The following is an 18,896-nucleotide window of genomic DNA, read 5'->3' as shown; positions in this document are numbered from 1 at the left end:
GAATCGATGTTTCGGGCATAAGCCCTTCATCAGGAATAAGGCTTGTGAGCCAAGGGTCTGAGAGATAAATGGGAGGAGGCGGGGTCAGGGGGAGGGAGCTGAGAGTGCAATAGGTCGATGAAGGTAGGTGAAAAGGTGCTAGGTCGGAGAGGAGGGTGGAGTGGACAGGTGGGAAAGATAGGTCAAGACGGCGATGTCAAGTTGAAGCTTGGGACTGGGATAAGGTGGGGGGAGGGGAAATGAGGAAACTGGTGAAATCTACATTAATCCCGTGTGGTTGGAGGGTCCCGAGGCAGAAGATGAGGCATTGTTCCTCCAGGCATCGGGTAGTTAGGGTTTGGCGATGGAGGAGGCCCAGGACCTGAATGTCATTGGCGGAGTGAGAGGGGGAGTTGAAGTGTTCAAGCACGGGGCGGTGGGGTTGGTTAGTGCGGTGTCCCAGAGATATTCTCTGAAACGATCTGCAAGTTGGCGTCTTGTCTCCCCGATGTACAGAAGACCACATGGGGTGCAACGGATACAATAAATGACATGTGTGGAGGTGCAGGTAAATTTCTGATGGATGTGGAAGGCTCCTTTGGGGCCTTGGACAGAGATGAGGGGGGAGGTGTTTTGCACTTCCTGCGGTGACTGGGGAAAGTGCCAGGAGTGGGCGGGTGTGGATCTGACGAGGGAGGCATAGAGGGAATGGTCTCTTCAGAATGCTGATAGGGGTGGGGAGGGAAAAATATCCCTGGTAGTGGGGTCTGTTTGTAGGTGGCGTTAGTGGCGGGGGATGATGCGATGTATACCAAGGGTATGCATTGGGGCGCAGGACTCTGGCACAAAGTCTGTCCCTGTTGCAGGGGAAAGGAGGACAGTGTTAGTCATTGGGGACTCAATAGTTAGAGGCTCAGATAAAAGGTTTGTTGGGAACGAACGAGACTCGCGGTTGGTTGTTGCCTCCCAGGTGCCAAGGTCCATGATGTCTCGGATCGTGTCTTTGGGGTCCTGTAGGGAGAGGGTGACCAGCCCCAAGTCGTTGTCCATGTAGGTACCAACAACATACACAGAAAGCAGGATAGGGATGTAAGGGCAGGATTTCAGGGAGCTAGGGTGGAAGCTGAGAGCTAGAACAAACAGAGTTGTTATCTCTGGTCTGTTACCCATGCCACGTGAGAGCGAGGCAAGGAATAGGGAGAGATATCAGCTAAACACGTGGCTGCAGGGATGGTGCAGGAGGGAGGGTTTCAGGTTTATGGATAATTGGGGCTCATTTTGGAGAAGGTGGGACCTCTACAAACAGGACAGTCGTCACATGAACCAGAGGGGTACGAATATCCTGGGTGGGACATTTGCTGGTGCTATTCGGGTGGGTTTAAACTAGCTCAGCAGGGGGATGGGAACCGGAGGTGTAGTGCAGTGCACAGGAGGATGAGAGTATGGAGGACAGGGACAGGATTTCAGGGTCACAGGAATGTGCTGGCAGACAGCAAGCTGATTTGAAGTGTGTCTACTTCAACGCCAGAAGTATCTGAAATGAGGTAGGTGAGCTTGCAGCATGGGATAGGTACCTGGGACTTCGATGTTGTGGCCATTTCGGAGACATGGATAGAGCAGGGTCAGGAATGGATGTTGGTTCCAGGGTTTAGCTTTTTCATTAAGATTAGGGAAGGTGGTACAAGGGAGAGAGGGGTGTGGCTTTGTTAATCAAGGACAGTATAATGGTGGCTGAAAGAACTTTTGATGAGGACTCGTCTACTGAGGTAGTGTGAGCTGAGATTAGAAACAGGAGAGGCGAGGTCACACTGCTGCAAGTTTTTTATAGGCCTCTGCATAGTTCCAGGGAGGTGGAAGAGAGGATTAGCAAAACGATTCTGGGTAGGAGTGAAAGGGACAGGGTAGTCATTATGGGGTACTTTAATTTCCCCAAAAATTGACTGGAAATGCTATAACTCTAGAGCGTCGGATGGACCTGTTTTTGTCCAGAGTGTACAGGAGGGTTTCCTGACACAGTATGTCGAAGGGCTGACGAGGGGAGGCCACACTGGATCTGGTGCTTGATAATGAACCAGGCCAGGTGTTTGATTTAGTTGTAGGTGAGCACTTTGGAGAGAGTGACCATAATTCAGTTATGTTTAATTTAGCGATGGAAAGGGATAGGTACAAGCCACAGGGCAATTATAATACAATTAGGCAAGACTTAGGAGGCATGGAATGGGGTAGCAAAATGCAGGGGATCCAGACAATTGAAATGTGGAGCTGGTTTAAGGAACAGATATTGCGTGTCCTTGATAGGTATGTCCCTGTCAGGCAGGGAGGAAGTGATAAGGTAAGGGAACAGTAGTTTACTAAAGAAATTGTATCTCTTGTTAAGTGGAAGAGGGAGGCTTATGTGACGTTGAGACGAGATGGTACAGATGAGGCGATGGAGAGTTACAGATTAGCTGGGAAGGATTTAAAGAGAGAGTTAAGAAGAGCAAGGAGAGGACAAGAGCAGTCTTTAGCAGATATCCCAAGCTGAACTAGTACCATTTGCCTGCATTTGGCCCACATCCCTCAAAACCTTTCCTATTCATAAACATATCCAAACTATTTTGAATGTAGTAACTGTACGTTATTCACCTCTTCCTCTGGTAGTTCATTCTACAAACTAATGATTCTCTTTGTAAAAACATTGTTCTTCATGTCTTTATTAAATCTTTCTCATCTCACCTAAATTGTATGGTCTCTAGTTTTGAACTCCCCACCTTAGAAAAAGACCTTGGCTATTCACCTTATCTATGCCCCTTATGATTTTATAAACCCCTGTATGGTTAGCCCTGAACCTCCTAAACTACAGTGAAAAATGTCCCAATCTATCTGAGCTATTCTTATGACTCAAACCCTCCATCCCTGGCAACATCCTGGTCATTGTTTTCATAACTATTTCCAGTTTAATTATATCCTTACTCTAATGACCAGGATGACCAGAACTGGACACAGTATTCCAGAAGAGGCCTCACCAACATCCTGTACAACCTCATCATGATATCTCGACTCCTGTACTCAAAGTCTGAGCAATGAAGACAAGCATGCTAAATGTCTTCTTAACTGCCCTGTCTCTATATGACACAGATTGTCAGCAATTATGTACCTGAGCCCCCAGGTCTTTGTTCTACAGCACTATCCAAGGCCCTATCATTAATTGTTTCAATCCTGCCCTTGTTTGTTTTACCAAAATACAATACCTTGCATTTATCCAAATTAAACTCCTCAGCCTATTGATCCAATTGATCAAGATTCTCTCTGTGATCTTAGATAACCTTCTTCACTGTCCATGATACCACTGATTTTGGTGACATCTGCAAAATTGCTAAAAATGCTTCCTATATTCTCATCCAAATCATTTATATAAATGACAAACAAGAGAGGACCCAGCACCAATCCCTGTAGAACACTGCTGGTCACAGGCCTCCAGTCTGAAAAGCACACCCTGACCCCCCACCCCCCACCACCACCACCAGTCTCCTGCCATTTAGCCAATTTTGTATCCAGTTGGCAAGCTCTTCCTGAATCCCATGTGATCTAACTTTACTAATTAGTCTACCATGCAGAACCTTATCGAATGCTTTACAAAAGTCCAGGTAAACAACATCTCATCTTGATTTTAGTTTGGTTATAGCTTCATGTCACTCTACCTCATCTCCATCTCTATATTCTCCATCCTCCAAACTTAAATTCACCTTCTGTGTATTGATTTTGCCTCGATTACATCCGTATCATGTCCATCCCTAAGAGTAGAAGTCTTCTACCATCTTGGTGATTATTGTTGGAACATAAGACCCTTGGGCCTGACTTTCTGAGGAGGAAGCGTCTCTCCCACATGTGGCCACTCTGTTTTGTTTTAATGCAAGAAGGGAGTTCCACATTTCTGACAGGAAATTCCGATCAGTGCTCCTTCAGCAATATGGAGTGGGATATTCATTCTGACAGCTCCCTCAGAGTGCAGAGCTGTCATGGGAAAACAAACCAGATCCTTTCCCACAGCGGTCAGCTGCCATATTCTGAAATGTGAAGATCCAGAATCACACCCTGCCAGGAATAGGCAAGGAGAAGAAATGGGAGAGGGTAGCAGGGCTAGAGCAAAGTGGGGTCAAACTGTCAGACCCTGGGGAGGCAGGGTGGTGCCAGCTCGGGGTTTGGGGTATAGGTGCTTTGGAAGAAGCAGGGGTTGGGGATGAGTGATATAAGTATGGGGTCAGTTGGATAGTTACTCAGGAGTTAATCGTCTTTATTAGTCTAACTTTTCCTGGGTAACTTTGCTTCATTTCACCAGGACTCTGACTCTATGATTCTGTAACTCACTGAATTCTCCAGTTTAAGTGATATTTTCAGAGGGTTCCAGGCATATTGGAATCTAAAATTCCTCAAGCAATTCCTTTAGAGTTTATTACGAGGGGGATCCAATGTGAAGGTTCTAATGCACAACTCCAATCTACACTGGACTAAGGGCTATCTGACCATCGGAAAATCCAAGCCAACATCTCCAACTCTCTATACCTTTCCTCCTTTAGAAATCTCCGGATCTCCGAATCTCTCACAAAAGAACAATAGGTGCGAGACAAATTAATCCTTTCAAATCAGAGATCAGTGGATCATTGCTCAGCAATGGTATTAAAAAATACTACAGTGAGTAACACTCCTCTTGACACCCCATCTACAAGGCACAAGTCAGGAGTGTGATGGAATACTCCCTACCTGCCTGGATGGGGGCAGCTCCAACAACACTCAAGAAGCTTGACACCATCCAGGACAAAGCAGCCCCCACTTGATTGGCACCACACCCACAAATATCCACTCCCTCCACTACCGACACTCAGTAGCAGCAGTGTGTACCAGTAGCTGACGCACTGTAGAAATTCACCCAAGATCTTAAAACAACACTTTCCAAACTCACAAGCACTTCCATCTACATGGGCAAAGGTGGAGGATATATGGGAACCTGCAAGTTCCCCTCCAAGCCACTCTCCATCCTGACTTGGAAATATATGACTGTTCCTTCACTGTCACTGGGTCACAATCTGGAAATTCTGCCCCCTCCCGTCCCCACCAGGGGCGTTATTGGTGGACCTACAGCACATGGACTGCAACAGCTCAAGATGGCAGCTCGCCCCCAGCTTCTCAAAGGGCAACTAGGGACATGCTAGCCAGCTCACAGGAGAATTAAAAAATGCTAGATGGATGGAGCTAATGACTGATAGCTCATTAAGTGGCAGGACAGGCTTCAAGCCATGACGAGAGAGCTGAATGTCTTACTCCTGTTTCTATGTTGGGGCAAGTCTATAAATAACGGAGGATTCATCCTGAAATGTTGACTTTCCCACCCCTCGGATGCTGTCTCACCTGCTGTGTTTTTCCACTCCACATCTACTGACTCTGGCTTCCAGCATCTGCAGTCCTTACTGTCTCCTGAATGCTGATTTGTTATTTCTTCTTGCACTACAAGAGGAACATTATTATTCCTGTGCAGTGCCCACGCTACCTGCATAGTTACAGGTTTTGAGGAGCACCATTGTGTTATCAGCTGTTTGTCCTGGGGGAAGGGGTTGATCGGTTTTAACTGTGATTCTAGATCAAATAAGGCAAAGGGCTTTCTTCATCTGAGCTTGCCTCTGATCTGCTGGAGTTTGTGTGTTACATTTATTGCAAATGGAAAAGATCAGTCGGTGGATATGGACTGAAGGCCTTCAACCAATTTATCTCAAATTTCCAGACTTCCTTTAATGTCTCTCTGTCACCAGCTTCTAACGTTCATCCCAGCAACAGCTCTCAGCTCTTCCAACCGTGAAAAGGACAAGACTGATTTCATTCCTGCACTTCTTTCTTAAAAAATCTGAAATTTTGTCCCTGTCTTTTTTTAAAGAATAGGTTCGATCAAAAACAACTAAACTTCAGCATCAAAATACAACAAATCAGAATGACGTAACAGAAGCAAAGCCTGCAATCAGCTAGTTATTTGAGTTAACTTGCTGCCGTTTCCATGGTGATAGCCAGAAGCCTTTTCCTGTTTGATGCTCACCTTTTAAATTACAATCAGTCAATCGACATACAAATGGATAAATCAGCAGCAGAAGGAGGCTGGTTATCGCCTCAAGCCTTCTCTGCCGTGCAATAAATCATAGCGGATCTGATTGCAACTTCGAACCCATGTTCCCCACCTCCTCCACAACAACCTTTCACCCCAAAGCTTAACAAGAATTTAACCCCCTCTGCTCGAGTATGCTATGTGTTTCTAAATGCTCTGTTGTTACATCATTCAGAATAAAATCAAAGACCTTCCCAATGACATGTTAACTGGTCTATCATTACTGATGTTCTGTCTCCCTTCTTTTTTGAATAAGTCATAGAGTCATAGAGATGTACAGCAGGAAACAGACCCTTTGGTGCAACTCATCCATGCTGACTAGATATCCAAACCTAATCTAGTCCCATTGGCCAGTACTTGGCCCATATCCCCCGAAACCCTTCCTATTCATGTCCCCATCCAGATGCCTTTTAAATGCTACAATTGTACCAGCCTCCACCACTTCCTCTCATTCCATACATGCACCTCCCTCTGTGTGAAAAGGTTGCCCCTTAGGTCCTTTTTATCTCTTTCCCCTCTCACTCTAAACCTGTGCTCTCTAGTTTTGCACTCCCCCTCCCCAGGGAAAAGACCTTGTCTACTTACCCTATTCATGCCCGTCATGATTTTATAAGCCTCTATGAGGTCACCCCTCAGCCTCCGACGCTCCAGGGAAAACAGCACCAGCCTCACCTTATAACTCATCTCCGTAACAATCTTGTAAATTATTTTTACACACTTTCCAGTTTAAAGTATATAACAGGGCGATCAGAATTACAAAGGCTCATTGAAACATAGAATATAGGAGCTGGAGGAGGCCTTTCAGCCCTTCAATCCTGCTCCATTCAATATACTCATGGCTGATCATCCAACTCAATCCCTTCCTCCCACTTTCTCCAAATATTATTTGATCTCTTTCGCCCAAATATCTTTCACTTGGAAGGTGACAATATTTTGTCTTCAGTTTCCTTTGGTAGTGAATTCCACAGGCTCGCAGCTCTCTGAGTGAAGAAAGTTTCCTCATCTCAGTCTGAAATGGCCAACCCATATCCTTAGACTGGGATGCTTGGCTCTGGACTCTCTCACCATCTGGAACATCCCACATGATTCTTATTGCATCGGTGACCCTCCGAAAGGAATAAAATTAGTTTAATCTCTGTTTAAATGGGAAACCCCTGATTTTTAGACCGTGACCCTTTGTCCTACATTGTCTCAGAAGAGGAATTAACTCCCCCACTTCCATCCTGCCAAGAACCCCTCAAGATTTTATGTTTAACTGAACATGTAGTGAAGGGAAGGTGATTTGTGCTGGTTCAGTTAATGCTTTTCACTCTGCCATGACCTACCGATCTAACGCTGTTGCTGGTTTTGTTTGTTGGAACCAGGTTGAGTTTTGATGAAGGCCAGAGCTGGAGTAAATACAGTTTTACCTCAGTTCCTCTCTTTGTAGACGGAGTTCTTGGTGAACCAGGAGATGAGACACTGGTAATGACGTGAGTAGAGAACATTTTATTTCCTCGTTAGCAACCTGAAGTAAAAAGAAAAGACTTTTCTTTGTAAAAATGTATTGTATTCATAAAACTTATAAAAATATGTTATAGTATTCAACTCTGACACTGTGGTACATCAAGGTGTTTCACTGTGGTTACAAATACAGGTTATATTTACAGCTTGCATTTACATTTCACATCTAACACTCCCTGGTGCATAAGAACTGGGGAAATTTATGGAGTTTCTAGTCCCTCACTAAGACAGGGAGACTTCAAACAATCACCTTTCCTCTTTAGTCCTTTGCAATGGCTACCCTGAGCTTTAGTCAATCGCAGTACATGGGACTTGATTTTGGATTGTACTGGGAGAAAGTGAGGACTGCAGATGCTGGAGATCAGAGCTGAAAATGTGTTGTTGGAAAAGCGCAGCAGGTCAGGCAGCATCCAAGGAGCAGGAGAATCGACGTTTCGGGCATAAGCCCTTCTCCTGTTCCTTGGATGCTGCCTGACCTGCTTTTCCAGCAACACATTTTCAGTTTTTGATTGTACTGGTCGACAATACCCAGTTGTGGACAAAGTTAAAAATCACACACCAGGTTATAGTCCAACAGACTTATTTGGAAGCACTAGCTTTCGGAGCACTGCTCCTTCATCAGATGGTTGTCAGTTGTGGACAGTTTCTTGCACTGGAAGACTGACAGATTTCATGGGTTTATCATTGGCGTTCAGCTAAAAGTAAGAATTTGTCTTAATACTCTTGACCCTAGGAAACACCAATACATCTCACAGCCAAAATGTTGCTTTGGACGTGTAGTTCATGGTGTCATACAGGGGGACATGGCAGCTAATGTAGGTGCACAATAACAGCCAAGGTGTTTTTGTCTATTTGAGGGGCCAAATAGGCCCTTGATTTAACGCTGCATTCAAAAGGTGGTATTTCCGACAATGTGGTGTTCCCTCAGCATTGTATTGAAGTTTCAGATTATGTCTCTGGAATGCAGTTTCAACTCAATATTTAATGCAGGGGTAAGATGCACCAAGCATACACAATAATTGAGCTGTTTCAAGAAGCATTCACCATTTGGGCAAGTGAGTGTAGTGGTCAGGCATTATCAAATACAAACAGAAAGTGCTGGAGAAACTCAGGCAGCATCTGTGGAAGGAGAAACGGAATTAATGTTTTGAGTCTGGTAACCCTTCCTCAGAATGGACGGTCACTGCACTCAAAATGTTAAGTCTGATTTCTCTCCACAGATGCTACCAGATCTGCTGAGTTTCTCCAACAATTTAGGCCATAAAACCATAAGACATAAGACCAGAATTTAGGCCTTTCAGTCCATCAAGTCTGCTCCGCCATTCAATCATGGCTGCTAGGTTTATCAACCCCATTTTGCAGCTTTCTCCCCATAACCTTTGATTTCCTTTTTTCTGTTTTTTGTTTCAGATTTCCAGCATCCACAGCTTCTCTTAGTTTTATTTTGGTTGGGAATTATATTGTTCTAGTTTATCCTGACGTTATGATACTTTTTGAAGTTGAATACTGTTACATACATTTATCACAGTACCTCCACTCAACACACCCTTCCCGTGATGTCCTACCCTTGCAAGCACTGGTGCAGCTCAGTGGTTAGCACTGCAGCCTCACAGCACCAGGGTCCCAGGTTCGATTCCAACCTTGGGTGACTGTCTGTGTGGAGTTTGCATGTTCTCCCTGTGTCTGCGTGGGTTTCCTCCAGGTGCTCCGGTTTTCTCCCACAATCCAAAGATGTGCAGGAAATTTGTTCCAATCGCTCCGTGGGAACTGGGAGTATGGGAGGACAGCTGTCCAGCTCTTACAACTCAGTCAGAGCTCCATCATGGCCGTTGCTGCTTCAGAGACTGTGACCTCAACATTCCTGTTCATATCCCAACTTGGGATCCTAACTCCCCCCACTTTGGGGATCTCTGTACCAACTGCTCCCTTCAGCTGTGACCTTCTGCACTTCCCATTTCTTGGTCCAAACGATGCTGGTTGGCAAATCTTGTTCAAGAAAGCTGCTCCATACAGGAGCAGGTCAGGTGAATTGGCCATGGGAAATTGCCCATAGTGTTAGGTGCATTAGTCAGAGGGAAATGGGTCTGGGTGGGTTACTCTTCAGGGGGTCGGTGTGGACTGTTTGGGCTAAAAGGCCTGTTTTCACACTGTAGGGAATCTAATCTAATCTAATCACTCCCCCACATATCTGCTAACTAACTAAGAACCACAAATGGAATGAATCCATACATACTACAGCTCACATAGCCACTCGTTGATGGCCTGTTCAATCCACCAATTGCCTGGCTGCAGTCCCAGCCTCCTGTATGGACCAGCCTTATGGGCGGCACGGTGGCACAGTGGTTAGCACTGCTGCCTCACAGCGCCTGAGACCCGGGTTCAATTCCCGCCTCAGGCGACTGACTGTGTGGAGTTTGCACGTTCTCCCCGTGTCTGCGTGGGTTTCCTCCGGGTGCTCCGGTTTCCTCCCACAGTCACAAAAAAAAAGATGTGCAGGGTCAGGTGAATTGGCCATGCTAAATTGCCCGTAGTGTTAGGTAAGGGGTAAATGTAGGGGTATGGGTGGGTTTCGCTTCGGCGGGTCGGTGTGGACTTGTTGGGCCGAAGGGCCTGTTTCCACACTGTAATGTAATCTAATCTAATCTAATCTAAAAAAAGTGGGGGGAGTTAGGATCCCAAGTTGGGATATGAGCAGGAATGTTGAGGTCACAGTCTCTGAAGCAGCAACGGCCATGATGGAGCTCTGACTGAGTTGTAAGAGCTGGACAGCTGTCCTCCCGTACTCCCAGTTCCCACTGAGCGATTGGAACAAATTTCCTACTGCAAAATGAGGTCACAGAGGGAAAAGGTTTGGATAGCTCTGAGCTGGTACCTGAAGAGTTAACTCATTATGGGAGAAGGTCAAATTCTCAAGATATAAAGGAGTGTTCCTGGGAGGAGTTTACCAGTTTCAATTGCTAACTTCCATGTAACTAAATAATAATGTTATTTTTAAGTCTAACCCCAGAGATCTTACAAGAGACTATAAAGTCATTCCAATGTAACGTGATTATGTACTACGTAATAAGCCTAGCCTGAGGGAATCTGGTGAAGAAGTGATAGTGTCCCTCCCTCGAAGCCGGGAAACTTGGATTTAGGTCCCACTTACTCCAGTATGTATCCATACAGGTCAATTAGAAAATATATAAACCAGTTCTGTTCAACAAGAATGAGCTTTCCTTCCATTAACTATCTTACGGGGGTATCTTTTCTCCACGTTTTGGAAGCACCTTAGGCTAATGCCAATCAGAGTCGAGAGTGTGGTGTTGGAAAAGCACAGCAGGTCAGGCAGCATCTGAGGAGCAGGAGAATCGACGTTTCGGGCAAAGGCTCTTCATCAGGAATGAGGCTTGTCGACCGGGGGCTGAGAGATAAATGGGAGGGGGGTGGGATTTGAGGGAAGGTAGCTGAGAAAGCGATAGGCGAATAAAGGTGAGGGCGAAGGTGATAGGTCAGAGGGGGCAGTGATGGACGGGTCCGGAGGGTGGTGCCTAGCTGGAGGTTTAGGACTGGGATAATGTGGGGGAGGGGAAATGAGGAAGCTGTTGAAATCCACATTTATCCTGTGTAGTTGCAGGGTCCCAAGGTGGAATATGAGGCGTTCCTTCTCCAGGCGTCGGGAGGTAATGGTTTGGCGGTGAAGGAGGCCCAGGACCTGCACGTCCTTGACAGGGTGGGAGGGGAGTTGAAGTGTTCAGCCACGGGGCGGTGGGGTTGGTGGGTGCAGGTGTCCCAGAGATGTTCTCTGAAACAATCTGCAAGTTGGCATCCTGTCTCCCTGATGTAGAGGAGACCACTCATTGCACCCGGGGTGAGGCAGTATGCCTTCTTGCCGATTATTTGCTGATTCTGATCTTCAGCATCTGCAGCCTCATTTTCTGCTAATACCAGTCAGAAGCATTAGTAATGCAATCTACACACAACATCTCAGGTGGCACTGATGGACCTGACTACACCAGTCAGTAACAAGTTTCTTGTGACAGGCCCCTTCTGTTGAATGATAAGCTTTGAGTGAGCACAGTGATGGTAATCCTTGTTAAAAAGATTCAAGATCCCTGTCTAGCTGACCTCTGTACAAACCCCTGATGAACATGTGAAGAGACACAAACCATTCTGTACACTACTGAGGAGGGACACTTCTACTGACTGAAGGGAGGTGCTCATCACCTTAAACTCAACAAAGGAGGCTATAGTTTCACTTCAAGGTTTGTATTTGCTGTGCAGGTAGTTTACGGGACATCAGATGGCTTATGAGCACCTTTTGGATTTAAGGTTTCTGGGCATTTGTTCCCAGAACACCCTGCTAAAGAAACATGTGGCTACTTTCTGTTGGCATCTATGAGCATTTCACATCAAGTCATAGAGGTCTACAGCACAGCACAAGGCCCTCTAGCCCATTCACTTTGCACTGGAATTTAACACTGGGATTTAATGTTGTGCATGGAGAATGTGGAACACAGGAGGCATATACTGGAGTAAGAGTTGATTTTTTTAGATTACCTTTTAAGATTAAATTTATGAGGTCGATTATTACATGGATACTATTTTTGAGTAGCTGAAATTCATGCTACAGTCCAAAATACAGTTTCATTAGCAGAAGCCCAATTAATCCTGAAACGAATAAAGAGAAAAAACAAAACGATGGCTTTGTGCATGGGAAATCATGTCTCACAAACTGGATTGAGTTTTTTGAAGAAGTAACAAAGAGGATTGATGAGGGCAGAATGGTAGATATGATCTATATGGACTTCATTAAGCTTTTTGACAAGGTTCCCCACGGGAGACTGATTAGCAAGGTTAGATCTCACGGAATACAGGGAGAACTAGCTATTTGGATACAGAACTGGCTCAAAGGTAGAAGACAGAAGGTGGTGGTGGAGGGTTGTTTTTCAGACTGGAGGCCTGTGACCAGTGGAGCGCCACAAGGATTGGTGCTGGGTCCTCTACTTTTTGTCATTTATATAAATGATTTGGATGTGAGCATAATAGGTATGGTTAGTAAGTTTGCAGATGACACCAAAATTGGAGGTGTAGTGGATAGCGAAGAGGCTTACCTCAGATTACAACAGGATCTGGACCAGATGGGCCAATAGGCTGAGAAGTGGCAGATGAAGTTTAATTCAGATAAATGTGAGGTGCTGTATTTTGGGAAAGCAAATCTTAGCAGGACTTATACACTTAATGGTAAGGTCCTAGGGAGTGTTGCTGAACAAAGGGACCTTGGAGTGCAGGTTCACAGCTCCTTGAAAGTGGAGTCACAGGTAGATAAGATAGTGAAGAAGGCGTTTGGTATGCTTTCCTTTGTTGGTCAGAGTATTGAGTACAGGAGTTGGGAGGTCATGTTGCAGCTGTACTCCTCCAGGCGTCGGGTGGTAATGGTTTGGCGGTGAAGGAGGCCCAGGACCTGCATGTCCTTGACAAGGTGGGAGGGAAGTTGAAGTGTTCAACCACGGGGCAGTGGGGTTGGTGGGTGCGGGTGTCCCACTGCTGGAATATTGCTTGCAATTCTGGTCTCCTTCCTATCGGAAAGATGTTGTGAAACTTGAAAGGGTTCAGAAAAGACTTACAAGGATGTTGCCAGGGTTGGAGGATTTGAGCTATAGGGAGAGGGTAAACAGGCTGGGGCTGTTTTCCCTGGAGCATCGGCGGCTGAGGGGTGACCTTATAGAGGTTTACAAAATTTTGAGAGGCATGGATAGGATAAATACACAAAGTCTTTTCCCTGGGTTGGTGGAGTCCAGATCTCGAGGGTATAGATGGGGGTGAGAGGGGAAAGATATAAAAGGGACCTAAGGGGCAACCTTTTCACACAGAGGGTGGTATGTGTATGGAATGAGCTGCCAGAGGATGTGGTGGAGGCTGGTACAATTGCAACATTTAAAAGGCATTTGGATGGGTATATGAATAGGAAGGGTTTGGAGGGATATGGGCCGGGTGCTGGCAGGTGGGACTAGATTGGGTTGGGATATCTGGTCGGCATGGACAGGTTGGACCGAAGGGTCTGTTTCCATGCTGTACATCTCTATGATTCTATGAATCATAGTAATATGACTGTATCCCACAAGTGCCGCAGAAGAACTGAGCTCAGCTGAGCTGCATACAAAGGGAAGTTGTGACCTGACTCTGACCTGATGCATCTTAAACTTTTGCACCAAGTTGGTGTGAATTGTACATCAAAACACATAATAGCATGAAAAACAAAATTCATTTCTTCCTCGTAACATTTATGTATAAGATCACCGTTGATTTGTTATCTGTGAAGAACTAGGGTTGATCTGTACACGATATATATGGAAAATTCCAGACTTTTTGGCCAAAAATAGGGTGTCGACTTTTACATGAGATCGACTTTTACTCGAGTATGTATGGTAGCCTGCCCCGGGAGGTATGAACTGATCGCTTCCACCTCGAGCAATTGAATTGAATCCAAATGAGACAAGAAATCTTCCACCAAGAACCTTTAGTGCTGCTGACCTCTGTTCCAAGCAGTCCCAGTGTATCAAGGAGGGATTTTAATGATTCAGCAGTGTTTAGTGAATTAGAATTCAACACATTTTGGATTCTGAAGGAAAAAGTAGAAATTGCTGAAGAAACTCAGCAGGTCTGGCAGCGTCAATGAAAAGAAAAACAGAGTTAACATTTTTGAGTCCAGTGACCCTTCTTCAGAACTAATATATATATCAGTATTGAGCTATTAAGAATGGTCAGAGGACTTGAAACATTGACTCTGCTTTCTCTCCACAGACTTGCTGAGCTTCTCCAGCAATTTCTGCTATTGTCTCAGATCTCCAGCATCGGCAGTTCTTTGTTTCAGATAATGAAGCTGGTTAACTGGGTAAACACAGAGAGGTTGCTTCCCCAGGGCTGGGGAGCTAAGAAAAGAGGGACACAGTTTCAGGGCAAGAGAACAAACATTCAGGACTAAGATGAGAAACTATTTCACTCTAAAGGTTGTGAATCTTTGGAATTCTCTACCCAACAGGGTTATGAATGTTCCATCGTTGAACATATTTCAGGTTGTGATGCCCAGGATTTTGTATTCTGGAGATTTGAGGGATATGGGGTGGCAGTGGGAAGAGTAGAAGATTGTCCGCGATGATATTAAATGGAAGAGTGGACGAGCTGGGCCGAATGGTCTCATCCTATTTCTTTGAGGCTGCTGAATTTTCAGGGTAGCATTTTCACAAGAGGAATGTCACCTTGAGTGGGAGTGGCTGCTTTTCTGTGTCTGAAATTCAGGCACTATTGATCTATACTGAAGGAGGTAGCTAATTCTGAGCTGGCCCTCATTGGTCCTATGCATGTAGATAGCAACAGATTTTCAGTAAATTCTAGGATACTGTGGTAGAGCTCAAAGGGATGATATTCCCTCATTTGGTAATCAAGTCTCTGGTTTCCCTTTTGCTGATTATAAAGATATAAAGAGGCAAATAATGTAAAACCCGTTGTTTTCTACAGAGGGATACAATTAAAAGGCTGAAGGAAATGAAGTTGCAAGTCATTTTGAAAAACTTGAGGGTAGACAAGTCCCCCAGGCCTGACAGGATATATCCTAGGATTATGTGGGAAGCAAGAGAGGAAATTGCAGAGCCGTTGGCAATGATCTTTTCGTCTTCACTGTCAACGGGGGTGGTACCAGGGGACTGGAGAGTGGCGAATGTTGTGCCCCTGTTCAAAAAAGGGAATAGGGATAACCCCAGAAATTACAGGCCAGTTAGTCTTATTTCGGTGGTAGGCAAAGTAATGGAAAGGGTACTGAGGGATAGGATTTATGAGTATCTGGAAAGACACTGCTTGAGTAGGGACGGCCAGCACGGATATGGGAGGGGTAGGTCTTGCCTTACAAGTCTTATTGAATTATTTGAGGAGGTGACCAAGCATGTGGATGAGGGTAGAGCAGTGGATGTAGTGTACATGGATTTTAGTAAGGCATTTGATAAGGTTCCCTATGGTAGGCTTATGCAGAAAGTCAGGAGGCATGGGGTTGTGGGAAGTTTGGCCAGTTGGATAGAAAACTGGCTAACTGGTCAAAGTCAGAGAGTAGTGGTAGATGGTAAATATTCAGCCTGGAGCCCAGTTACAAGTGGAGTTCCGCAGGGATCATTTCTGGGTCCTCTGCTGTTTGTAATTTTTATTAATGACTTGGAAGAGGGAGTCGAAGGGTGGGTCAGTAAATTTGCAGACGATACGAAGATTGGTGGAGTTGAGGATAGAGAGGAGGGCTGTTGTCGGCTGCAAAGGGACTTAGATATGATGCAGAGCTGGGCTGAGGAGTGGCAGATGGAGTTCAACCCTGTCAAGTGTGAGGTTGTCCATTTTGGAAGGACAAATAAGAATGCAGAATACAGGGTTAACAATAGGGTTCTTAGTAAGGTGGAGGAGCTGAGGGATCTTGGGGTCTATGTTCATAGATCTTTGAAAGTTGCCACTCAGGTGGATAGAGCTTGTAAGAAGGCCTATGGTGTATTAGCGTTCATTAGCAGAGGGATTGAATTCAAGAGTTGTGAGGTGATGTTGCAGCTGTATAGGACCTTGGTTAGGCCACATTTGGAGTACTGTGTGCAGTTCTGGTCGCCTCATTTTAGGAAAGATGTTGCCTGGAATGGAGAATAGGTTGTACGAGGATAGGTTGAGAGTGCTAGGCCTTTTCTCATTGGAACGGTGAAGGATGAGGGGTGACTTGATAGAGGTTTATAAGATGATCAGGGGAATAGATAGAGTAGACAGTCAGAGACTTTTTCCCCGGGTACAAGAGAGTGTTACAAGGGGACATAAATTTAAGGTGAAGGGTGGAAGGTATAGGGGGGATGTCAGGGGTAGGTTCTTTACCCAGAGAGTGGTGGGGGCATGGAATGTGCTGCCTGTGGGAGTGGGAGTAGCAGAGTCAGAATCATTGGTGACCTTTAAGCGGTAATTGGATAGGTACATGGATGGGTGCTTAAGCTAGGACAAATGTTCGGCACAACATCGTTGGCCGAAGGGCCTGTTCTGTGCTGTATTGTTCTATGTTCTATGTTCATGAGGGGATAACTAAATGGAGAATAAAGTGTACCTTTGAAGTGAAAGCTGTAATCTCTGCTGCCTCTCGTCTGATGAAAGAACTGAAAACAAGGCAAAACTTATGTCTTAAACAATCAGTTGCACACAGACACTCAGCAGGATGAAGGAGAGTGGTTAGTTTGCAGTAAGAGCACTTCAGCTGCTTTCCAGAATGTGCACTAAAGGGTTCAAAATGGTTAACTTACGCTGAGGGACTGTAAAGGAAAGAGACCTGGATGTATTCGAACCTTTCAGAGCTCCCACACTGCTTTTCAGACAGTCACATGCTTTTGTAAATCTGGGAGTGTGAGAAGGAGCTGCAGTCAAAATTAAATGTGAAAATTGAAATCTGTTTGTCAGCCCCTAATACAAGTTCAAAGCTAAAACATAGCAGTTTTTTTTCATAGCTGCATAAGAACGCTTTCTCACACAGGGGCTACGTTTGCGAGAACTATATCTTTAACCAACCTATTATGGATTTTGCACCTGAGTTTTCTGGCCCAGAGTCTGGGACTCTACTGGACGCCACAAGCCTGAAAGTCAATGAATCCAAAGAAAAGTGATATTCTTAATGGGCATTTTTTTAAAAAGCCATTTAGGAAGTCAAGCAAATTGAATTTTTTTCTTACTGTAGACCCTTCAGGCTCACTGCACAGAGTATCACCTCCCGCTGATCACTGAACACAGTCAGCGCCAACTGCAATAGTTTGGACTCAGTATTCAACTGAATTGAATGTTGCTGCAACTTTGTGTTATTTTGAGGATTCGGACACAACATCCCAAAGCAGGTGATAGCAAGTCAATACTCTGACACATTGGCATTCTCCATTGAAAGTTCAACTGCGGGAATATACATTGGGACATATATAGTAGGGGTCACTCAACCCAATTCACATAACTTCAAGATCTCCTTGTTTGCTGACCTTCCATCGAGATCATTGTGAATCTCTGATCAGTATCTCTCTAGAATAGCGAGCTCAGAACCATCCGCCATGGGCCTAAGCTGGGACCAAAGGCACCGACAGACTCCGAGATTCCTGTTTGTGGAATGAAAGGATTAGCCAAAGGTCGCGGGGAGAGGGGGAGGTCCACAGTATGAGTAAGAGGAAAAGACAGGTCAAGGTAAAGTTGCCACAGTCTTACCAGACTATGGTGCTGCTCTCTCATTGAAGAGAGACGATTGGTGGTAGTTTAACTGGAGGGTCACCAAGCCTTAGGTAAGGGGTGAGGTTGAGAAAAAGAGTCCTTCATGGTAACCTCAGCCATTGCAGGAATTGAACCCAAGCCCATTAGTATCACACCTTCCCTCCCACTGTTCTACCTGACAAACAACTAGAACTAGGGGCATAGTCTAAACATTAGGACCAGACCATTCAGGAGAGACGTTCGGAAGCACTTCAACACACAAAGGGTTTGAGAGGTTTGGAATTCTCTTCTACCAGCAACAGTGGATGCTGGATCGTTGTTTTTTTTAAATCTGTGAGAAACATGATTTTTGTTTTGTTAAGAAAATTATTAAGGGGCATTGACCCTTAATAGAATCAGAGAATCCCTACAATGTGGAAACAGGCCCTTGGGCCCAACAAGTCTTTGGATTGCGGGAGGAGACTTGCACAGATGCAGGGAGAATGCGCAAACTCCAACGGACAGTCACCCGAGGTTGGAATTTAACCCAGGTCCCTAACACTGTGAGACACTGAGCCACTGTACCATCACAGCCCAGCCTTGATCTCATTGAATGGTGAAGGCTCAAGGGGCTGAATGGCCTTCTCCAATTCGTACATTCATATGATTTGCCCTTGGAGAGGGGAACATAGCATGTCACGTCCACCCTACACCCCCCCCCCCCCCCCAACCTCCACCCCTCAACCCAACCCAACCCAACCCAACCCCTCAGAAGGGTCAGCTGTGGTGGGGATAAATGTTTCTGCTATTTAATGGGCTAATTTTAGTGGAAGCTTGTGGAAAGTCAGAGAGAACAGCTGTAGCTCCTGTACACTCCAGTGGTATAAGCTCAAATAGGGCAAAAAAAGTTGTCCCATTGAAAGCCAACTTGTCAAACTCTAGACAACATATTTAGAAGCTTTTTGTGCTCTCTGTTTTATATTTCATTCCCTTATTGGTGGATTTCAACAGTTTCCTCATTTCCCCTTCCCCCACCTCATCCTAGCTTCTAACCTCCAGCAACTCAATCCCCTGACCTGTCCGG

At 45.3% G+C, this 18,896-nt stretch overlaps 1 protein-coding gene across 1 annotated transcript in view; it reads left to right on the top strand.

Moving 5' to 3' along the window:
• Positions 1-18,896, top strand: part of LOC122561354 (VPS10 domain-containing receptor SorCS1-like) — a 1,223,550-nt gene that overhangs the window by 1,022,179 nt on the left and 182,475 nt on the right. Inside the window, exon 14 of the mRNA XM_043713087.2 lies at positions 7,471-7,578. Coding sequence (XP_043569022.2) covers positions 7,471-7,578 — 108 coding nt within the window. The remainder of the gene's footprint in view (positions 1-7,470; positions 7,579-18,896) is intronic.

This window comes from Chiloscyllium plagiosum, unplaced genomic scaffold (assembly GCF_037043375.1).
Source record: "Chiloscyllium plagiosum isolate Xiang-an unplaced genomic scaffold, Cpla_swu_hap1 HiC_scaffold_22, whole genome shotgun sequence".
NCBI classification, from domain to species: domain Eukaryota; kingdom Metazoa; phylum Chordata; class Chondrichthyes; order Orectolobiformes; family Hemiscylliidae; genus Chiloscyllium; species Chiloscyllium plagiosum.
This window is presented reverse-complemented; position numbering and strand designations above follow the sequence as displayed.